At 48.1% G+C, this 23,851-nt stretch overlaps 1 protein-coding gene across 13 annotated transcripts in view; it reads left to right on the top strand.

The window, feature by feature from the left end:
* The window catches only part of Ablim3 (actin binding LIM protein family member 3), a 115,907-nt gene that overhangs the window by 54,803 nt on the left and 37,253 nt on the right, over positions 1–23,851 (top strand). For all 13 annotated transcript variants that reach the window (XM_021214837.2, XM_021214833.1, XM_021214832.2 and 10 more), the window contains 5 exons: positions 2,694–2,877; positions 4,526–4,638; positions 10,554–10,680; positions 14,663–14,756; positions 20,610–20,697. In XM_021214837.2, coding sequence (XP_021070496.1) covers positions 2,694–2,877; positions 4,526–4,638; positions 10,554–10,680; positions 14,663–14,756; positions 20,610–20,697 — 606 coding nt within the window. The remainder of the gene's footprint in view (positions 1–2,693; positions 2,878–4,525; positions 4,639–10,553; positions 10,681–14,662; positions 14,757–20,609; positions 20,698–23,851) is intronic.

The following is a 23,851-nucleotide window of genomic DNA, read 5'->3' as shown; positions in this document are numbered from 1 at the left end:
CTGCCTCTGCCTCTGCCTCTGCCTCTGCCTCTGCCTCTGCCTCTGCCTCTGCCTCTGCCTCTGCCAAGTGCTGGGGTTAAAGAAAGGCATGTGCCACCACTGCCCAGCAAGTTCTTGTTGTCTTAATCATTACAGTCTTACATATGTGTGTATGTATGCATCATGGCTACCCCTATGTGCTCATTCTCACCAATCCCTCGAGTAGCGTGTGCCCTGTGTATGAGGCTCTGCTCGGCCTCCTATGCATCTGCTGTCCTGCTCTTGTTCGCTCCTTGCTTGCCTCCCATGCCCGGCTCCCTACTGTATTTCCAGGACTCCCTTCAATTCTTATCAACTTCTACATCCTTCCCACCAGAAACTTCCTCCTCTAGCTCCTTGGAGGAAATGAAGGAACTGATTGTTCCAAGTTTTCTCATGGCCTCCTGGTTCTCTCCACTGGGAGAGATGACTCTGGAGGTGGAGTTGGCAGAGAAAACAAAGGAGGAAAAAAAAGGGAAAAAACAGGAGCTGTTTCCAATGAGGTAGTAGGCCATGACCCAACTGATTCCATGAAGCAATTGATCCACCACCTGCGTGCCCAGAACAGCCTGTGCCCTGCCTTTGCCTGCTCCCAAGGCCAGGTATTGTTTAAGAGGATGAATTTCCATGGTGCCTGAAAGCTGAGACCTTCCTGGCCTCTTGTCACCACTGTCCCCACCATCCATTCTGCCTTTCCCTAACCCAGCAAGACTTCACACTGACTTCAAAATGCTCAGACACATGTCAAGCCCCCAAGTTCTTCTCCTGGGCCCACAGGAGGTCGGTTCTAGAAGTTCAGCCTCCTTAGTGTAAACTGAGGCCCCAGAAAGGAAAAGGCCAAGTTCAAGGTCATCCAAAGACATAGTGGCAGGAATGAGACTAGAACCCAGTGATCTGGTTCCAAGATCACCCCATCCCCCACTGTCTGTTAAGCTTGCTGCCAGCCTATGGAAGTGAGCAAACACTTGCGAGACATGTTTGCCCAAATCTGCAAAGCTCTCCTGCTGTCAGTCTGGCTTCTTTTGCAGAACTCTCTGTAATGAAATAGTATTTACTCAGGTGACATCACCCATTCCAAGCTGGTTCTGCAAACTGACAGGTTTGGAAACTGTTGGTTCCCCAGCCATTGCCCAGACTTGAGAGAGCCGCCTTTTGTATCTACCAAAATCCTCAGGGAACTCATGTCAAAGATCAGAGTACCTGCTGAGTACTGTACTACTCTTTAGTCTTCCAGCTCTTTCCACCCAGAGATGGACTGTGTGGAAAGCCAAGCAACCAGACAGTCTCCAGATAGGTGCGGACAAGCAGGGCTAGACATGAGACCTAAGGGCCTTTGCACTTCCTCACTCTAGTTTTAGCTGAACTGGTACGCTCACCTGCTTACTGGGGTTTCATTATCTCCAGGACCCTTTTGTTTCCATTGGAAGAAACAGCCTCTTCCTATAGCTTAATGTGTTCGTTTCATAAGTTAACTTCCTATTGGGAGATCTTATTTCCAGATTCCCTTAGTGGGGCTTGTTTCCTCCATAAATTCAATTATTCTACAAATCTACCTGCTTTTCTCTTACCCAGCCTCTATTTATTTCTATAAAATGCCACACTGGAGAAAGCTTCAGCTTGTCCTCTCTGAATCCTGGGATCAAAGCATGTGTTGTTTTCTGCAGTAGGGTGTTACCATCAAGTTCTGGTGGAGAGCCAAGAGTAATGGCAAAGCATGCATTGTTTTATGGCCTCCTGTATCTCTCATCTCACCCTCAGAACCAACCACTGGCTTGGGACTTATCCCACATGGGGGAAACCTGAACTTCTTCAGCTGGACTGTTGCCTTTCTCCTGGTGGGCTAGAACCATTTTGTCCTGTGTGACTTCCCTTCACTCCCTGCAAACTCCACTGTGCCCCAGTCTCACCCCATACAACTGTGGCTGGCAACTCCCTGTGCCTGTGCTCTGTCCCATTCTGTGGTATCAATGCTTTGATCCCTCCCTCCATGCTGACAGGATATCCTTTCTCCCGTGATCTGTACCTATCTCACGGTCCGTCGCGCATAATGCGTGCATCTTCTCTCTGCAGACACATTGAGCTTTTTGTAGTTCAGGGACTGTATATTTTGCATCACATGGCTGGAAACAGGCCAGTCCTCTGGCTGCAGCAAGAACCAATCAGAAGCCTCACATTTTCCATCCCGTTGCCAACCTATTCTCTTCAGCTGGGGGATTTGGAGCCTGGAATCTCCACACCGCTCTTGACCTGAGGGAGAGTCAAACACACAGCAAGTGCCCAAGAGATTTTTTTATTTTAGTGATTGATTCATTCTCAATGTCATGATACCACCAGCTGGGTGGCATGCCATGATCCCCAAGGCCTTGAAATTCAGTGTATTCGAGAGGACTGTATAATGTCCATGATTCCCAGGGACTATATATCAGAATCAGCTGGGCAGCGTGAAAACCCAGCCCTGAACTCAGAGAGTCCAGACCAGGCTTAGGCATCCTTCCCGGAAGAAGCTCCATATGACTCTAACACAGAGGACCCCAAAGCCCATAAGCTCTAACATGCCACCACCTCATGTCAACTCATGACAACGTCAGACAGCAGCCTTTCCCCTAGCAAGGATCTTCTTCTTGCAAACGCTCCCTGGACTCAACCTGCACTGTCCCCTTCCCTGTCTCTCCAAGTCTGTGGATGCGGCCTGGCCCAGTCGGGCTTCTTCTTCAAGAACCAGGAGTACATCTGCACCCAGGACTACCAACAGCTTTATGGCACCCGCTGTGATAGCTGCCGGGACTTCATCACCGGTGAGGTCATCTCCGCCCTGGGCCGCACCTACCACCCTAAATGCTTCGTGTGCAGCTTGTGCAGGTGAGTGTCCTAGGAGACCAGGCCCTCTTGGGTAAGCCCGAGGGAAGAGGATAGATAACGTGGCCTTTCCCAGGCAGCCCAGGAGCATATAGGCTTTTCATTGAAATCTGATATTTCTGGACACTTGAGAGTGGGTGGACTGCTCTGATAGGCCAGTGGTTTTCAAACCGTGTAGCCCCCAGATCTTGTCTCGTCACATCCAGTGGGCTGTAAAGCACTAGTTTATCCTATGATGGCAGGGTAAGGATCTAAACCCCATGGTTGGTGGTCCATTTCCTCTCAGAGCCTCCAAGGAAGCCACGGATATCTTGTCTCTCAAAAGTCAGTCTGGGAGCCAAGGATCATTCTGGCCAGGCTTCCACACTCTCATCCTTAGGGTAGCATAAGGATGTCTATCGATAGCCTTCCTCCATCATCCCAACACTGTCTCTTGCTGGAAGGATGACTCCAGCAAGTAAGCCTGGGTAACGGAGGTCAGACCATGGCAACCTCACTAGCTTTCAGTAAGATGCATGATAAGGTGCACACAGAGACTCGCATCCAGTGGCTGGCCTGCAGCATGCTTGTTCTTGCCCCTGCGGTAGGCATCCAACCCACCCTCTCAGGACAGCTCCTCTCTGCCCACTTCCCTGCCAGACAGCTCAGTCACGTGTCTGTCAATTTGGCAATGCGCACTATGTATGGGTCAGCTCCATGCCAAGCAACACATTAAGGAGATGAAATCAAACTGAAGAAAACCTCAGCCCCGCCCACCAGTGTGTTAAAATTTAATGGCCATCTCTGATTAAGTCATAAGCAAAATATGATTTGAGTACATGCGCATTTTTATTTTGGAAAAGAAAGTATTGATTAATTATTCTCCCCGTAAAATAACCACTGGTTGGTTAGTTGCCAAATAGAGTAACCAGTTAGAATTTCTGACTAATGGCTTACAAATCAGGATGGTGAGGATATAGCTACCCAGATCCCCATCCCAGATTTCCCTCCACTGACCTCTGTTGCTGATAGAAAGACAGTGGGGCCATTTGTTCTGTGCTAAGCTCCGAGCGTGTGTGATAGGCGCCCCACATCGCATGAACAAAAGCAGCCACTCAACGGCATTGGCAGTGTGGGGGCTCTAGATGTAGTTTATCGTTTTGTTGGGCAGGCAGATGTATGAGCTTGAGACCCCTTGGCTAAAGAAACAGAGCAAATACAGGACAAGGGGGAAATGTTGTTTGGGGGCTGATAGTCTTCTCATTGAGAAGAGGGTTTTAAGATTTGTCTAAATAGTGAAAGGGAGAAATTGGCAACTTTGGGGCCTGAGTGGTCCCTTGATACATGGGGACAGGGCAAGCTGCAATGACAGAAGAGCTCTGTGAGGATTGGGGTGCCTCTCTATTACAGCTGGGGAGCATAAACTCACAGTGACAGTAGGACTTACCACCATCACGTGATATAACTAGCCCAACAAGATTTCCAGTTCCCGGCCCCTGGATTCTGGGTGCTTTATCCAGTCTGTCATTCTGAATAGCACTTGACTTGTCTGATGCTCTAGGAAACAGGCTACACATCTTATACAATACCCAAGCACATGCCCTGTTAGTCACCAGGAGCCACAGAATCTTCAGAACAGGAGACACTGACTCTCTTTCTCATCGCCTTGCAGGAAGCCTTTCCCCATTGGAGATAAGGTGACCTTCAGTGGGAAAGAATGTGTATGTCAGACGTGCTCCCAGTCAATGACCAGCAGCAAGCCGATCAAGATCCGTGGACCAAGCCGTGAGTCCTCCCCATAGGCACCTCTCTGTCCATGAACATGTCCTCCCGAGTACCCTGTCCTGGCGGGAAGCAGGGGAGGTGGCCACCCTGGATGGATCCTGAAGCATTACCCAGTTGGCATACAGCCCAGGCACAAGCTCCACAGAACAATGCAGGGAAGACAGGCTACCTAGCTATAGGGAATGATAGCCAGCGCCACTTTGGTAGGGTTCTTTCTAGAACAAGTGGGGGGGGGGAGGGGTTCCTGATTCTATGTACCAACACTGCAGCAGAGTTGATCAAGTGTTTTGTTCCCAGTAGTTCTCTGTTTCTAGAAGCTCATGCAAGAGGTCAGGAGTGATTTTAGGAATAAACCCCACAGAGCATGTTTCTGGAACCACTATGTCAGCCTTGTGGATCATCCTGTTGTGAAAAGACATCTCTGGGCTCATCTGGAACTTTGAGAGTGGAATCCAGGTGTCATCATTCTTTGTGAGCCTCTTGGGTGACTCATTAGCTGTTCTTAGGGCGAGAATAGCATCTAGTCATAAGAAAGAAGTCAACCACACCATAATAACAGGACGTTTTTATCAAGCCACATATCTGAGGGGGACGTAAAGGTTGAGAGTGTGCCTTAGGGCAGTCCTAATCTGCAGAAGTCAGTTCACTCAGTGTGTGTACTGACAAGATGTTTAAATGCCTGTTCTTAGATGTCCTTGTAGAGCCGTGGACAGCACACACCCACAAGCACACACAGATCCAGCGCTCTGGGTCTCCTGAGCCACACTGAGCTCCAATGATCTTTCATGTTATATGATACCCTGGCTCACCCCATCAAGAGAATCAATGAAAACCCATTAGCATCCTGTGCTGCATTACTGTGTGGGTACAGAGGCAGCCAGGCATGGCACCAGCACAGTCAGCATGCTGGAGCTACATCACACCAAGGAGGTGAGCCAAGAAGACTCTACGTCAGCTGCCCTCAGCTCCCAAGGGCTCTATTACAGTCTGCCTCACTGTGGTGAACTGATGGGAGAGGCAATGAATGGGCTTGACTTGCCTGTTCTTCCTTTCCGTGAAGTCAGATCTTTTCCTGGGATGGGATGTTAAGGACTCTTCCTTTAGTGTCCTTGACAATACCCAAGAACAATCCATTGCTCTGACCAGGTTTCATCCCTAGGTGGCTGAGTGTGCACACAACTATCCTTTATAACTCCTTGATATCATATCCCTATGACCAAAACACTAGATAAGGGTTCTCGCCCTGTGGCTTATGCTTCCTGGAAGCTCAGAGACCAGTGGTCGCATATGTGAAAAACAGACGGAAGCAAGCTTGAGTTGGGAGGCTGCATGAGACAAAGTGGTCTTATAGCCTCCCTGACACTTGATTTATACAGCTATGAAAAAAAAAAAAAAAAAACCTAATGGGATGCCTTATCATCTTCTCAGGAGTGTTGTAAAAAAACAACAGCGTTCCTGTTCAGGGATCAGGTTAGCACGATTTGTTTAGGCACACTTTGGGATGAATATGATCAAAGGATTACCTAAAGGGGCAGACTCATCCTGAATGTGGATACCATAGCCCCTTAGGCTGGAGAGGCAAATGGCTTACCATAATGGGCTGAAACATTCAAAACCATGAGCCAAAATGAATCTCCCACACACACACCTTTAATAGTTTCTTTCTGGTATTTGGTTACAGCAATGAGAAAGGCTAGCTGACTCCAAGGTTTACTGTAGAAAATACACCAAAGGAACATGGAGAATAAGATTCCTGAGTCCACTGTGAATTCTCTGGGGTGCACTGTGTGTTTCTGTGTGTGCTGAAGTCTCAGAAACAGGGAAGGCTTTCTTTACCGAGTGGAAGCCTAATATAGGAACAAGTTCTAGAAGAGATGTCTAGAAGAGAGCTATCTAACGTGCCTCCACCAGAGTTTTGCAGACTGGGATATCCAGAAGGAGGAGGGAGAAGTTGTTAAAGACAAACAAGTGGGCATGTGAGCCGTTTCCAGGGGAACAAAGGCCTTTGGCTTAGCTCAGAAATAAAAACGTCTACCCATGCACCCACAGAGCATATTTTCTTGACATATACTCTGCAGAGATGATCACAGACTATGCCAAGGAGCCCTGACAAGAGGGCATAGTAGATGTCTCCTGAACACCCAAGGAATGGAGAGAACCAAAACAAGAACTGAAAGATAGAGAAAAACATACCAGAGGACAGAAAAAGGACAAATCACCTAGGGTTTTTTTTTTCTTAGCTGTAAGAGTGTGAAGTTTCATCCCTGTAGTGTGGATATATTCTGGAAAAGCTAGAATAATATTTACTTAAGGGAAAATAGTCATAAACTGTCGAGAGGAAAAAAAAATCATGTTATCATCTGTAAAAGAAATACCCCCAGATCATAGATCTCATAAAGAAGAATCAATAGCAGGAGAAACATCCACATCAACATTAGCACCACCACAATCATTACCGTCCCCAGCACAAACATCACCAGCACCAGCACAATCATTACATCACCACCACAATCATCACCGGCACTACCACCAGCACCAGCACCATTGTCACCGTTAGCAGCACCGTCATCATAATCACCACCAGAGTCGTCACCGTCACCACTATAGCCATCACCCCCACAGCAGTTACCATCACTAACACACCCCTCCATCACTACGAATCCACCAGCGTTTATTCTATTGTTAGGCATTGCAATCAATGAACAGATATCTCGATCATTACAAATCTATGAAGGCAAAAAGAGTAATTGCTTTATAAGTAAGAAAATGGAGACTCGGAACCTATAAATGACCTTCCCAAAGTAACACAGATGTTAAGGCTCTGAGGCTATTCCCCTAGCTCCCTCTACCAGGAGTATGTCTGTCTTTCTAATTGGATAAGGTCCTGTCTTCCTAGGCTAGTTGCCTAAAGCAAGGTGAATAACTTGCTGCGCTTCACAAAGCTCACTTACTTTTGCTGACCTAAATAGAATGGATGATGTAGCCCACTAAACTAAAAATGGCTACATGGGATCTCTCGGGGCTTTGATAGTAAAGTGAGAGATCTGGGAGGAACAGGTGGGGGCATCACGCATCCTGCCAGCTGAAGGCTGTAATTTTGGAATGGAGAGACATACAAGAAGAGTTGACAGCTGGCTCCCCCTCCCCCCAAAAAATACCAAGGATAGAGAGTGACTCTCCCAACCCTGTTTATGGCACCAGACCCGTGGGCTCCCAGAGAGGTGTGTCCATCAGTGAACAGGAGCAAAAGGAGAAGGAAGAGGGAGGAAAAGTCCCAGGGAACAGGAAGCCGGGACAATGGAGGACCAGCAGAGTAACACGGACAGAAAAGCCCCAAGTGAGGGCACCCCAGAATTCTCAAAAGGAAGAAGTAGGGCTTCCCTTCAGATCAGAAACTTGGCAAACGCACAGGATGCGTGTGAAAACACAAGAATGTCAAATAGAACAACCACTTGTGTGAATGTCAGTTCTACTGACCTGGTTGTAGGGAAGCCGTTTAGAAGAGGAACTTGCCAGAGCCCAGTTCACTGCATTCTCTGCCCAGCCTCTAACCACTACACCCCACTGGCTGCTGATTGTTTGTAGCTCGGTGTGCTAAGTTCATCTCAAGTGTGTCCCTCTAGCCTGTAGAAAGGGCACTTTTTTGGAATGTGGCCATTTCTGCAAACAGCCAGCTATCAAGGAAGCCTCACTGAAGAGTCAGAGAGTTTCATACTCAGCTAATATGATTCCTGCCACTATGGAGTCCCCGAGTGGATGTGGATGGGCACATCAAGTAGAGCACAAGGCACAGTGGCTAAGGGAGAAGAAAAGAAACCACAGTTGCCTTCAGTTGTTTGAAGGGATCATCGTCGGGTAAGAAACAAGAAGATTGTTCTTTGATACGTAAGAATAAGGGAAGTGACAGAGTCAGGCCTTAGCTCTACAGAAGGAAGACGTCCTTGACCGTCATGCCTAGCCAAACACAGCACAAGTGGACCCAGGAAAGGCTGAGCCTTTGCATGTAATAAGCCATGAAACAGGTACCACCTGTCAACAATATGGTAGATTCCTGCCCTGCCTGGGACACGTGACCAAGTGCTCTGAGAACCTGAAGCCCTTCTGTGATGGTTAAGTCCTCTTGAGGAGCCACATAGACAACGTGACCAGACACTGTCTGTTCATAAAGAGAGGAGGCACCTGACCTACCAAAGCCATTGAATTTTAAAACCTACAATTTTATTTCATTTTTTTGAGGGGGGGAGTGTTACAGGGAGACATACTGATTCCAGAAAAATGAAAGGGAAAAAGATAAAGCTGTGCATTCTTGGCTGTCTAGCCTATCCAAAGGCTTAAAGCACGTTGCAGTTGGAGACCTTCCTACCCCAGCTTATGCTAAGGGAGGTTAAGGAGGTGCTCAGTAGTCAAGTGTTCAGACTGCAGGAACTGACCCTACCGATGCTCAGGTCCCAGATGCTCCCCAACAGCCTTCTAAATGCACCACCCTTTAGACACACCATCTCCTCTTCCAGGACCAGATTAAGGACCGTCTAGCCAGGTCCCCCGAGTTTAGATGCGGCTTCCCCTCACACGCTCCAAAGTGTACGTGCGTCTTATGACGCCAATAAGGAGGTTTGACCTCTGATAAACTTTCCCCGGTGACCATGTTCCTCCTCCAGAGTGGGCCATCTGATCAGCAAGGCTGGAATCCCCAGGATTTCCCAAGTACCCTGGATGCTGGCTGCATTTCCTGCCCCACCCACCCCACTCTACACTCATTGAACAATAGGCAGACCAGATCACTGGGCTCCAACTTATTTTCTGTCCAACTCTGGCTCAAGAGTAACAGTGACAGGGAGCAAAACTACATTTCTGATTTGGGACAGTCTCCTTAGGCTCTTCTTGTTGTGTGCCGGGGAGAGTTGAACATGGGGGATTCACTCCTTTGCCTGAGCACTTTGAGATCCAGTCATTCTTCAGACTTCCTTCAGCCAATATCCTTTGAGTTCCTACTCTGTGCCTAGCACCAGGCTAGGAGATAGATAGATAGATAGATAGATAGATTTAACACAAAACACAAGTATGGCCTTTCACTAGTTAATTTTCTCCTTATTGCAGTCAAGTACTAAGTTGGAAAGATTTCTCTTTGGCTCATGGCTCAGAGACTATAGTCCATCATGGCGGGGGGGAGGGGGGCAGTGTCAGGAGTGAGTCACAGCTGTGGCAGGAGCATGTGCTCATATCAAAGAGAACACGGTCCAAAGAGAACACGGTCACTCTGTCAGCTGCTGCTCTCCTTGTCTCCTTTTGATTCGGCCCAGCCCATAGGGTGGTGCCAGTCACACTCAGGGCAGGCAGCATCTCCCCCCGCCCCCATCAATTCAAACTATATATAAATACCCTCACATCTAAATGTGTACCTCCTGTAGGACTCCAAATCAGGTTGGACCAAGTTGACCAAGTGGATTAACCGTCCCATAGTCCTTGCCTAAAAAGGGAATGGAAAGATGCCGCCTGTCTCCAAACACAGGGCTTCTCAAATTTTACCATGTAGAGGTCATGGTGGAGTTCCATTCTCATCATAGGGACTGCAGTGGTGGGTGTTCAAGCTCCTAGATGATGCAAATATGACAGGCTCTAGGGTGATGGAAGAGAGCATGAGCTTGCAGAAATGGCGGTCATGGTGAGCAGCGGGGCGGCGCTTTCCTTCCCATCACTCCATGGTCCTTTGTCCACAGGCCAGAGCTCTGGCAACCTTTCTTCCTGCCTGGCAGGGTCTCTGGGTACAGGCAGCCTACAGGTACTGTGGGCACCTGTAGGGAGTACAGTGGTACCCAGGGATGGGTTCCCTCAGCAGGTGATGATCCAGGGTTGGGTTCCCTCGGCAGGTGATGGTGGCCGGACCCAAGCTGTTCTTCTTCCTTTTGTCTTCTCAGACTGTGCAGGGTGCAAAGAGGAGATCAAACATGGCCAGTCACTCCTGGCACTGGACAAGCAGTGGCACGTCAGCTGCTTCAAATGCCAGACCTGTAGCGTCATCCTCACTGGGGAATACATTAGCAAGTGAGTGCCTCTCTCCCTCTCCCCATCATGTCTCCCGGGTGAATCCCCAACATCACCATCACCATTCCTCACATCCACTTGAAGCCACAGAAGCCACAGTGACCACCCTCCCAGCCTCTTCCTACCTTCAGGCCTTCCTGAGTTGTTCCATCTCCCATGATGCACTGGTGGTCTTCACCTGTGGCTCCTTCCTTTCTTTCTGTGTGCCTCCAACTCAGAGGTAGCCGGCTCCACGCCATCATTCCCACCTCCATCACTACCATCAGACTGCTCTGTTTTTCACATGCTACCACCATTTATAATTATAAGTAGTAATGTGTATGTTTTACGTTTTAATAATGAGAATGCTTCCTAACATTTACTGCGCTCTCACGATGCACAAAGAACTAACAGACATCTTTGGATGGACTGTAACATTACACCTCCCCTGGCCAGGCATGGCACATGCCTTTGACCCCAGCACTCGCAGAGGCAGAGGCAGAGGCAGAGGCAGAGGCAGAGGCAGAGGCAGAGGCAGAGGCAGAGGCAGAGGCAGAGGCAGAGGCAGAGGCAGAGGCAGAGGCANCAGAGGCAGAGGCAGAGGCAGAGGCAGAGGCAGAGGCAGAGGCAGAGGCAGAGGCAGAGGCAGAGGCAGAGGCAGAGGCAGAGGCAGAGGCATGGGTTTAATTGAGATAGGAGGAGATGGTGGATAAATAAAACTATGAGGTAAGAGGACTCAACCTCAGAGACTTACACACGGCAGCTTTGGACACTTCTCTTCAGGCCTTGACACTAGTGACCACACAAATATGTTCAAACACCCAAAGGCAACTGGAAGCAAGACCCTTAACACTTTGGCACTTTCTGATCCCAGACACTTCCTCTGCCCCTGTCTGGCCCAATGCCAGGAGGTGGTGAGGCTATAGAGCTACATTATACATGGTGTCTCCTGTGGAGACACATTCAATAAGTGAGACAAGCTATGGACAGGAAGAATTAGGACACCATGGGTTTGTGGAAAGAGCCTGTGAGCTATGAGTATCAGTCATGAGTTACCAAAAGCCCAGTGCAACACATTTAAAAGCAGCAATTGGAGTTGTTTGATTCAGATATGGAAAGGTCAAACATGTACTAGTTTCTTTTCTTCTTCTTCTTCTTCTCTTTATCCTCCTACTATTTCTCTCTCTCTCTCTCTCTCTCTCTCTCTCTCTCTCTCTCTCTCTCTCTCTTTCTTCTTCTTCTTCTTCTTCTTCTTCTTCTTCTTCTTCTTCTCTTCATCCATCTCTTTCTCTTTTCCTTTTTGTTTTTTGTTTGTTTGTTTGAAACAAGGCTTCTCTGTGTAGTCCTGGCTGTCCTAGAACTCACTCTGAAGACCAGGCTGGTCCTCAGACTCACAAAGATCCTCCTGCTTCTGCCTCCTAATTAAAAGTATGCACTCCCAGTGTCCAGCTTGGTATACTAGCTTCTTGAAGATGTCTTCAGCACTATGGTCTATCTCCTCCTCTACTTCCTTTTTCTCTCTCATCCTTCCCTTCCTCCTCTGCTCCCCTCTCTATTAGATTAATCCCCAGGCAGATTAAATAGCAAAGAAAATCATCAGTGGTGCCTGGCTTTAGATCATCAAGTTAGAAAGGTTGGTGAAAGAGGCCTTTCTCTAGAAATGGCAGCAGAAGCCCCACAACCACCTCTGACTTAGCTACCTTGCTTTACCTGCCCAGGCCTGCTCAAACACTAACCAGGAAGGCCCAACCTTAGAGCATCCCTTGTGATACTTAGAAAGCTGAAATAGGAAAGGGTGGCCCTCGAAGGAAAGCCCACATACAGCTCCTTGAGGAAGGAGAAATAGCTGCTGGCCAAATACACCAGCCTGTGTCCACGGTGCATCGTAGGGCTATGAACCTCCAGAGCAAGGAAGGATCCCTTTCTAACAAGCTACAGATGCCATCTGGAGTCTGAGAGCTTCGTGGAAGGTTTGAGCTGGGCCTTGAAAGACTGGGTAAGATTCAAAACTACAAAGACAAGCGTGGAGGCAGAATCCCAGCCCATCAGGGGAAGTAGGATGGGCATAGGTCAGTCACTTCCATCCAGTTTGGGGACACGAGTATGTTCAGGGGTGAAGCCGAATGCCAGGCTGCAGAGGCGAGCTGAGGTTGAGTCACTGGAAGCCCTAGATGCCATGTCTGTAGGGTATTAGGCATTCCCCTCTAAGCATGCCAAGGAGGGAATGTCTAAGCCAAGTGTCCAGCACACAGCTCTGGAGCCCCAGTCTAAATTACCCACTCCCAGGTCTCTGGAGTCTGTCCCTGGGCCCTCATCTGCGGCAGCAGAGTGGCAGGAGTCATGATGTTACTACAAATGCTCCAGGCAGAATCCTCCTGCCTGGATGACCTTGGCCAAGGACTCGACAGCTCTAAGTCATAGTTTGCTCATTTGTTAATAAGATGACTTCGGAGGTCTATGTTCCATGTCTAATAAGGACACAGTAGATGCAACTTTCCCATCTGCCTGCCTGTGTTTATAATTATGTATATTTCCAATTCCCTAAGGTGTCCCCAACCCAGGGATCCAAGTGAAGTTGTATTGGCATTTTTTTTTAACCCAGATGACAATTTTTTTTCTTTGCGCCGTTACCCATACTTACACCTGCAGAGCGAGAACCTGATTTACCTGAGTGGTTAGTGGTCAGGTTAGTTGAGTCAGAGAGGTTGTGAATCAGAGCGACTTTAACTTCAGGTAATGTTAATCACTTTGCTCCCAGGTAGAGCTCCAGCTGGAGACAGAAATAGCATGCCTGCTCTTTAAAAAGGCTTATCTGTGTCTGATCCACCTTACCCTCTACCCAAAAGTGGGAGAACAGATTCTCATAGCCGCCATGGTGATTGATGACTTTCCTGAGTGGGCAGTGAGCCAGACACAGACGAAACCCTAACATATCCCGAGTGCATCTCCTTCAATCCTCATGAAAACATGGGGGAGAAGTCAGATCCCTGGGCTTGATCCTCAGTGCACGTGGTCCTGGATGACCTGGGGAAGTCACTTACCTGTTCATGCTTGGGCTTTCTTATTCACACGCTGAGAGATTAATAGTACTGACCTCCCTGGGCTGCCATAACTATTAAATGAAATGATCCATGAGAATCAAAGCAAGCAATGGCAGCCATCAGCTGTAGAGAGCAGTATAATAAGCCACAGCCAGGCTGGCGAGATAATCCAGTGGGTAACGACACCACACAAGACTGACACCTGATTTAAATCCCATGTTCGATCCCTGGAACCCACAGAAACGTGGAAAGAGAGAACAAACTCCACAGTTATCCTCTGACCTCCACATGACTGCTGTGGGACACCACATACTATACCACACCACACAAACACACACACACCACCACCATCACCGCCACCACTACCACCACCACCACATATACACACAATGATAATGGGAGACATAGTGTATAAACTGTGGGAGACTTCTTATGGTCTATCAGCTCAACCAAGTGGATAAAATGTTTGGCTAAAGGAGGATCTGATCTCTTGAGGGTCTGTAAGAAACTTATCATATTGTTACATCCCAGAAGGGAAACCAGGAAAGTGTGGAAGGAAAGGGGAAACATTTCCCTTATGCCTGTCTGTACCATGTGTGAGCATTACGTTTTCTATAGCAAACAAAACATGTCTTAAATAATTTTCCAGAAGAGTCCTTTGGGACCACGAGAAGCAGATGGGTCTGGATAACTTATGGGGATGGGGGAGAGGAAAAAGAAAAGACACCAAAAATGGCAGCTCAGAGTAGTGTTCCCATTGGAGCTTAGGGACCTGACGCAATACCACAGATCCCCATGGATTTTCTTTAGCTATGCGTCTGAGGGGCAGTTTGAGTTTGAAAAGCACTTTCAATCTCCCAATCCTGTCCAGTCCTGAACAACACCTGGACAGACCAGGTTCTGGATCAGGATGTCCTCCCCACTGTACTAACTTCCCCTCCTATGTGAACTTCCTCTTGCAGAGACGGTGTTCCGTACTGCGAGTCTGACTACCACTCCCAGTTTGGCATCAAATGTGAGACTTGTGACCGGTACATCAGTGGCAGGGTCTTGGAGGTAAGTGAGACAGAGTGACCAGAGTAACCATGGAGATGTGTGAGCAGGGTGGCCTGGGACTCCAAAAAGTCATCACCTAAGAGGAGAAAGTCCCCCCTCCCCGTGTCCCCTTTTCCATTGCTTCAGCCTCCCAGAGTCCGCTTACTGCGTGGCCCTGACCAGATAACCTTGCCAAGAGCTTGAGCACCCCCAAAATAGAAATGTGGACAAAATAATTCTTGGTTCAAAAAACCGCTGCGCTGGAAAAATCGGTTGCTTCTTTGGATTCAGACTCAGACAGATTTCTAAGGAGTAACAATTAGGATTTTCCTCCAGGCTCTGCCTCGGGATGGAAGCCCTTTTTATGTTTTAACTGTTTGGTAATGTGCTGATTTAAGAAGCAGCTTGTCTAGCAGCTTGCTCTCCAAACCCTTCTTTGGCTGGCCCGTTGCCATGGCAACCGCTCTCCCAAGCCTCTGATGCAGCAGCCCTCTCTGCCAGTGACAGACCACCTACAGCTCTTTTGCTGAGTCTTTGGCCTCCCCAGCCTTTCTTTCTACACCTTTTGGAGCTAGATGCTGCCTTCCCATACTTTGGGGTCACCTACCTTGAAGAGCTCAGTGCAGAGAAAAAATAATAACCCAAAGGCAGGGACCATTGAGTTGTAGCTTGTCTCTACTGCTAGCTCACACCCCTCTTTGGGGTGAGCATCTTTGTTATCTATAGGCCTCAGTTTTGCATCTGATAGTGGCTAAGGGATTGCAGGCTGGTTCAGCTACTGTAGGCATAATTACTAGCGTGGCCATTTGCTTGTGGTTACCGTGAGGACTAAGTTGAGAAGGACTCTACAGCCACATACGGGCTCAGCAGGAGAGCAGAGCAATCAGGAAAGGTCTGTGTGAGGAAGTGAATGGAAGCAGAGCCTTGAAGATTGTGAGGTCACCATATGAAAAGGTAGGGAAGCCGGGCAGTGGTGGCTCAGGCCTTTAATCCCTGCACTCTAGAGGCAGAGGCAGGTGGATTTCTGAGTTTAAGGCCAGCTTTGTCTACAGAGTGAGTTCCACGACAGCCAGGGCCACCTGAAGATACCCTGTTTCAAAAACCAAGAAACAAAACAAAACAAACAAACAAACAAAATTTTTTTTAAGGTGGGACTTTATACACCATGTTTAAGAGCTTGGGTTTTATACTAAGTATAGGGGAAAGCCTTTGGAGAACTTTAAAATAGAGCAGCATGATAAAATTGCATGCTTTTAATAATTGCACTTGATGTGATATGGAAAACTCACTGTAGGGAGTCGGAGAAAATCAGATAATCAAATGCACTGAGTTCCTAAATGATGAAGCATCTCTAAGGACCAAACAAGGGTGCCAAACAGAGCAAAAGGAATGCTCACAGGAAAGGTTGCTAGGCCCAGGTTTCCAAGGCTGTGGGTTCAAGAAAAAGGAGTCTGTGTATGATTCACTGGGCGCTGGGGAGTTGGGAGACTGAACAGGAACAACCTGTCTACTGGAGGAAGCTAGAAGGAGGCCATCAGGAGTCACAGCATACCAAGGGTAACCACCTTTGTCTCCAGCTTCGTGGAAGTAGAAATTCAATAGTTCAGTCAATGTGGGGCAACTTGAGAATTTGGGGACTGCGGAAGAAGAAACCAAAGTAGGAGCAAAGGGTTGAGTCCGGGTGACAAGAAGCTGAGTTCAGCATCTGCAGCATCGGAAACGGAAGAGAAACCAGGTGATCCAGGCAGAATCGTGGAGAACATTTGAGATGGGCTGTGACTGAAATCCCAGGAAGGTTGCAAGGAGATAGACAAGAGCATAGATCAGAACCCAGAAACAAAGCCTTGACCCAGAGAGACTGACATCAAAGCACTCAGAAGTGAACGAGAGTAGAGGAGGTAGTCAGGATTTCCAAGGCGAAGGAGAGATGCTGACAGACTGGAAAAGCATTAGCAATGGCCTTGTAACTAGTTGCCTACAGGTGGCACAGAGAGCAGGAGCTGTTACAGAGATAATTAAGGCTATAGGTGGAAAGTTGGAGAGCTGGCTCAATTGGTAAAGGGTTGGCTTTGGAAGCACAAGGACCTGAGTTTGGTTCCCCAGAACATGAGTCAAGAAGCCAGGTACAGTGGTGCATATGTGCTGCTCCAGGGCTGAAGAAGCAAGGACAGGCAGAGCCCGGGGGTTCCTGGGTCAGCCAGCCAAGCACCAGCCAAGCCTACTTGGTGAGTGTCAAGCAGTGAGAGACCCTATCTCCAAAGACAAGGTGAAGGGAATGGAGAGATGGCTCAGGTTAAGAGCACTGGCTGCTCTTCCAGAGGATCCAGGTTCGATTCCCAGCAGCCATATGGCAGCTAACAACCATGGGTAACTCCAGTTCCAGGGGATCTCATGTATTCTTCTGGCCTCTGTGGGCACCAGGCATAAAAAGGATGCACAGACAGACATGAAGACAAAGCAGTCGCATCATAAAATAAAAGTTGTTTTAAAAGTGGACAGTTCCTGAGGAACTTCACAAGCATGTGCACACATGTGACCTTGCACACCCATGTGGACCTATATAGGTGCACGTGCACACAAGATATGGGAGGGAAACTGATAACACTGTGAGAAACCTGGCAGCTCAGTTGGAGTGTTGGTCAAAGGCTGGTGCGGGCAGTGGAAGCTTGCCTTAGATGGGAATTGCTGGCTACTTCTGCATGACTGTGAGGAAGAAGCATCCAGAAAGTTGCAGAGCCAGTGGGATGGAGGCCCCAAGAGCTGGACAAATACTGCAGCTAGAACCGTTTTCTAATAGCTACTTTTCCTTGAGCCAGTGTGTAGTCTCTCCCTCCAGTGGCAGCTGTCACTGGGGTCCAGTTGACCCTGTCCTTCAGCATGTTGGACTTACTGACTTCTTTTTCTTTTTCTTTGAGTTGGGAAAGACATTTAGCAATCAGCTATCCCATCCTTCTTGTTTTACCAATGAAGAAAAGAAATACCCAAGACAAGTGGTACCTTTGCCAGGTCAGAGACAGAGATGAAGTGTGGGACTCCAGCCTTCTGGATCCTACACTGGTGCCTAAAGCTCTCAGCCACTCAGAGACTAGGAGAAAAAAAAAATATCATGGATTTGAATTCTAATTTTGCCATGTCTAGCCAAGACAGTTGAAGCCAGTTGAGTCAGCCTTTGTCAATAGTGAAGACTGCCACTTCATCTTAATGGATATGTTAAACAGGGCTTTATTTAGTTGGAAGGCAGAAGCAACCCTCAAATCATAGGGGCTCAAAAGGAAATGTGTCCATTCTTATAATAAGAGTGTAGTCATCATTCTGGCTTCAGGCACTGCTGGAGAGTGTGGCTGATCAAAATCACTTGAATCTTTGACCATCTTGGCTCCATGGTCTTCTGCTGAATTGCCTTTATTCTGAAAAGGGCTCTGTTTTATGGTTGGGGTATTGGACACCGGTTGCTCAAGCTCATATCCTACCAGCCACATCCACAGTGGATAGCAAACTGTTCTTTCCTAATAGTTCAGCAAACAGCTGGGGACTCTCTGGATAACTTCAGGCCCATCTCTGAACCCGCTGTGCCCGTAGAGTTAGAATCAGCGCATTGGTGGTTTAACACAATATAACCATATGGCCTGATGGCAGGAGGTCCAACTGAGCAAGGCTTAGTGCTATTTCTGGAAGATGGGAAAGGATGCTGGCTAGGCAGTTGCCCAGTATCGGGCCAGCACATTTCCAGTATACTGCTGGCACCTAAAACTATTTCTCTTCTTCTCACCCCAACCTTCCCGTCCCCTTCTGAGGCCATCTTATGGCTCCTCCTCTGGGAACAGACAGAGCTCAGTATGCTGAGTGTCAGACCCACCCTTCCTTCCTATGTCCTCAGCAAAAGGAGCCACAGCCTGCTTCTGCTCCACTTCAAACCTTGGCTGCCATTCTCAGTATTTTCTAATATGGCCTCTTTGGGCGGTGGTACCAGCTCTCCACTACTTTTCTTCCCTGCTTTCCTGACTTCGGTTTGTTAGTGGGTGAAATGGTCATGGCACCTCTCTGCCTTTGTTCTCTTATGCTGGGGGGAGGGGTAGGCTGCCCTGGTAGCCTTGCTTCTCTCCCATTGTTGTCTAAGCCCATCCAGGACCAAGGTTGCTGAGACTAGCATGAAGTCTCTTTCATCTGGGGCAGGGTGGTAGGGTGTGACATTTAAGAAGATGTGCACTTCAGTGCTGCTGGGGCACTGTTGCCACAAAGGGGGAAAATCAGGGCCAAAAAAGGCCTGTAATTGAAAGGATAAGGAGACACAGTAGGAAGAGGCTACTAATTAAGCTGATTATCCTTGTCATGGTACCACAGAATCAGTCCCACGACTTCCTTACTCAGGAAAATAGCAGGCTCCTTCTAAAGTTTGAATACAGCTCACTTGGTTGACGACAAGGACAGTTTTTCATTGGTGGGAGCCAAATAAACAACCGAGAATGGAGAAAGGAGACATTGAAGATTATTCTTCTTTTGTAAGAATCTGCCCTTTTCACATTCTCGATGAGATAAGAGTTTCTCCAAAAACAGACAAGCTGATCCCAAGAACCCCACCCCTAAGACTGTTTGGAATGGAAATAAGGTTTCTTTATACGATTGCAATTTTGGAATTAACATCAGACCAACTAATGACCTAAAAGAGGATTTCACAACACCCAATAGTAATTCATTTACCTCATCCCTCCCCAAAAATACCTGTCCCAATATGAAAAATATCCATCAAAACAGGCTGCATCTCCCATCCCAGCCTCTGAGCTGCTCCTCCCATATGGGAACCTGAGATCTGTCACCAAAGGTCCCTTGCACATCAGGTCTTATGGGATACAGTTCCGGCATCTAATGCAGAAGTAAGACAGGGCCTGACACTGCTACTGGTTTCCAACCTTCAAACACAACCTTCTCAAAAGCCATCCCCTCCCCAACCCCCAGAGAGACTTGGCAACTTCACTCATTTGCCAAAGCCAGGTTAGAATAGACCAGTCTGAGAGGTCCAGGTGGAGGAATCTAGGAGCTCCGGGGGTCCTACTTCTCACATAATATAACTTATACACTGAGCACATTTAAAAAAAAAATCAGTCCTTCATAGGCTTTTCTCATATTTTCTGGCATGTTTGTAAACTTCACACACTTAGCCTTACCTAACACTTTAATCTGTCTTTAAGTCGACTCACTTAACAGACAACTGGTAAAACATAACAGGAACAACCAAGTCCTTTGCCAAGTTGAAGACAACCCAAAATGAATGTAGTTCTGGCCAAGTTTTCTTGTTTGTGAAGACTTCAAGCCTCGTACTTGTTCTCATCCTTAGGAAAAAAGTAGATCAGTGTGCTTTAGATAATGCTAAAGATTCGTGGACTCTAAACCAGTACATTTCACTTGGTGAAATCAGAATTCAAACAGGGTTAAAAGGATTTCCTTATCTAACATCTATCAATCATCTATCTGTCGATCGATCATCTATCTCTGACTCTCTCTTTATCATAGTACTTACAGTCATCTTTGTTATCACTAGTATTCAGGGCCCCTTAGGAAGACTTGGGGACATGCTGGCAGTCCTCAAAATGACCTTTCCTTGTGGGCAATGAGGATGTGGGAAGAGAAGCCTCTGATCCCCCTGCATGTGTCCAAGGAGATCCCCTGGGTTTTCATCAGGACCCATAATGGAATCACCAAGCTCTTTGGGTAAACTCTCATATGGTTGGATGCCCCTGGGCAGCCTCCCAACCAACCACAGGGCAATGGAAAGAGACACCAACACCACCACAATACCCAGGACAGGTTCACCCACCAGCCATACCACTACAGTAAACCCAATCTTGATGCTTCTACTTCATGTCCTGGTTTCCACAGGCAGGAGGGAAACACTACCACCCAACCTGTGCCAGATGTGTACGCTGCCACCAGATGTTCACTGAAGGGGAGGAGATGTATCTCACAGGTAAGCAAACCTGACCCTGTCTAAGGCATTCTGGTAGGCCCACGACTGGGAAAGAGATCCCACTTCCTTCCGTTTCAGCAGTACCTTTGCTGTCGGCTTTTCCTCAAGGTTGCAATTAATTCTCTCCTCTCTGGGCGGATGGGGAAAGTTGCCGGCGTGGCTAATAGGAAGTGACATGTAATCTGCCTCCCATCCCTGTGTGCCTCCGCCGGCTGCTCTCCTGGCCTGCTTCCCTGGCAATACCAGGAGTAAATTGCTCTGGCTCCTCCTGGGGGGTGGGAGGTTGAGGTGAACGAGGCCAAGGAGTTAGAGAACCTCCGGGGAATGCCCAGGGTTCTGACTCTGCACAGCTTCTACCTGCCCTGCTCCATCCCATTGCGACTCCACACCCAGGGCATCACAGCAGGCTGTTGCTTGGGGATCCCCAGGGTGAAAGACCCCACCTCTGACCTAGCCCTCCTGTCCTGGGATTCCTGTGCCTCAGTCACTCGGGTGATCTCTAGCTTCTTCTCATCCCTCTGTCCTTTGTCCAGCCCCCTTGTCCCAGTATGCCATGGTGCTCTTGGCTTTGCTCTTCCAGGCCCCTCCCACTCCATGGGTGGGAGTTTCTCCGATCACTTCAGCTTCTCATATGAGGCCTTCTTGCCAAGGCATCAAACTTTGTTTCTGGACTTGAACAAACCCACCACCTAAGCTACCAAACCAACTTGACTTTAGCAATTACTCCTGGGGGGGGGGGGCTTCTCACATGTGAAAGGTAGATCTCACTGCAACCCCACAGCCCAAGGTGTTTCTCAATAATCAGCCATGCCAAGTGATGTCAAGGGGAGGGCCCAGTGGGAGATGTGCCAAAGAAGGTCCCTTACAGAAGGACCAAGAGCAGAGCTCCTGGTGAATGACTGATAACTGGCATGTTCTCTTTATAACCCTGTCACCAAAGTACCCGATAAGAACAGCTCAGTCCAGTCCATCACGGTAAAGAAGGGTTGGAGTAGCAGTGGATCTTGTGATGTAGGCTATTTTTTACCATAGCAGACAAGAAAGAGGGGGTCAGGCTATGACTTTCAAAAAGGTCCACTTGTAGTGACCCACTTCTGCCATCCAAGCCCCATCTCCTAAAGGTGTCACAGCCTCCCCACAGCACCCAGCTGAGAAACAGGCAGGCATTCCCAGGATGAGCCCGTGATGGACATCTGAGATTCAAAACCCAACAGCCGGTGCCTCAGTCTGTTCAGGCTGCAAAGTAAACCAAGATAGACTGGTAGCTTGTAAAGGATAGCAACGTATTGCTCATAACTCTGGAGACTGGCAGGTCCATGATCAAGGTGGCTGCAGATTTAGTGTCTGGTGATGGCCCACTTTCACACTGGTGCCACCCTCTTGCTGTATCCTGACACTGTGGAAAAGGCAAGGTGGTCCCCTGAGGCCTATTTCATAAGGGTGTTGATCTCAATCATGGAAATTCTGCTTTCATGGCCCAATCGCTTCTCCAAAGCCCCATCTCCTAATATTGTTACATGGAAGGAGTATAGTGGGGCCAACGTTAGGGCTAAGAGACAGAGAGAAGCCCAACAACTTGAGACAAACCAGAGGTAACCAAGTGCAAGCAAAGTATAAGAGACTGTGGGGACTCAGAAAGAAGGAAGTTAAGTTATGATTGGTATTGAGAACCTAAGGGTGTTGGCTGAGTCACTATGATTAGCCTTGCTAAGAATGTTCTAGTAGCCTCTTGGACAGGAGTAAGAGTCCTTCAAGGTTTCCCCAGAAGGTAGCCCTGAGTCCATGGGCCAGTTATAGGGTGGGTCTTCTTAGGAATATTGTCCTCACCCCAGATTCCTACAGCCACAAAGTCCCTCAGGCTGTACTCTGCCTTCTGTGTCTGTTTCTGAACCTCAACACTGTTGATATTTGGGGCTAGACAATTCTTTGGTTAAGGATTTAGTAGCATTCCTGGTCTACACCCACAGGGTACCAGTAATATACCCTTTCCAAAACTGTCTCAGATATTGCCTAATATCCTAGGGTACAGGAAATAGGACAAAGTCGTCCTCAGCTGGGACCTGTTGCCCAGAGTCATCCTCAGCTGAGACCTGTTGCCCAGAGCTATTCAACGGAGAGCTGTGCCATCCACAGAGTGTGCTGGACCTGGGTTCCCCGGTGGAACTAAATGAAGAAACCCTTCCAAAGATTCTGAGACTCTGAAAAATGATTCCTTAAATATTGTCATCATTCAGGTGTTGGAGGGGGAAGGGTGCATGTAAAGCCACAGCCCTCATTGTATAGGTGAGGCAGGGGATACTCGTAGAGAAATTCTTTGTGAACCAAAGTGTCTAGGGCAGAGAAGAATATGGACAGCGATCCCCTCCAGGCTCTCTCCACCTTCTCCCATAGGACCCAGACCCTGGCTGATAATCAAGTCTGGTCCTTGTGGCTCCCCAGGGATACCAATGCCCTCCACTGATCCTGAGTTGTTCCTGCTTCAGGACCCTGTGATACAAGTCTCAGCAAAGCAACCACCACTAGGGTGTGAAGGTGGCCCTTAGGTAGAAAATCTGCTGTGCAATGTTCACCTTCTCAGCCTCCTGGTGTTGAGCCTGCCCTGACAAACATATTCTCTCTCATGTACCACCGAGCAATCAATATCTTTACCTTCCTGCTTAAACTCTAAATCCTCATTCTCCTGTGGTAGTTTGGCCTAGACTGCTTCAATTCGAGTCCTGGCACTATTACTAAGGTTTTGTGTGTGTGTGTGTGTGTGTGTGTGTGTGTGTTTGTGTGTTTCTTTTTTTTCCCCTTTGTTTTTTTTTTTTTTTTTCGAGGCAGTGTTTCTCTGTATAGTCCTGGCTGTCCTGGAGCTCACTCTGTAGACCAGGCTGGCCTCGAACTCAGAAATCTGCCTGCCTCTGCTTCCCAAGTACTGGAATTAAAGGCACCACCACTTAACTTTAGACAAGCCTCTTAATTTTCTGGACCTTGATTATCTAACATGAATGATAGACTTCGAGCAGCCCCTGTGAGACACAAGCATAGTAAATTCCTAACACGAGGAAAGCTCTCTTTGTTCATTTATCATCTACCGAGATCTACCATGTATCCAGTTGTCTTCTAACAGCTGGAGAGGCAGACAGGAGCAGCAGAGGCAAAGCCCCTGCCC

This window comes from Mus pahari, chromosome 15, assembly GCF_900095145.1.
Source record: "Mus pahari chromosome 15, PAHARI_EIJ_v1.1, whole genome shotgun sequence".
Taxonomy (NCBI): Eukaryota; Metazoa; Chordata; class Mammalia; order Rodentia; family Muridae; genus Mus; species Mus pahari.
The sequence above is the reverse complement of the archived record's forward strand: the minus strand, read 5'-3'. Positions and strand labels throughout refer to the sequence as shown.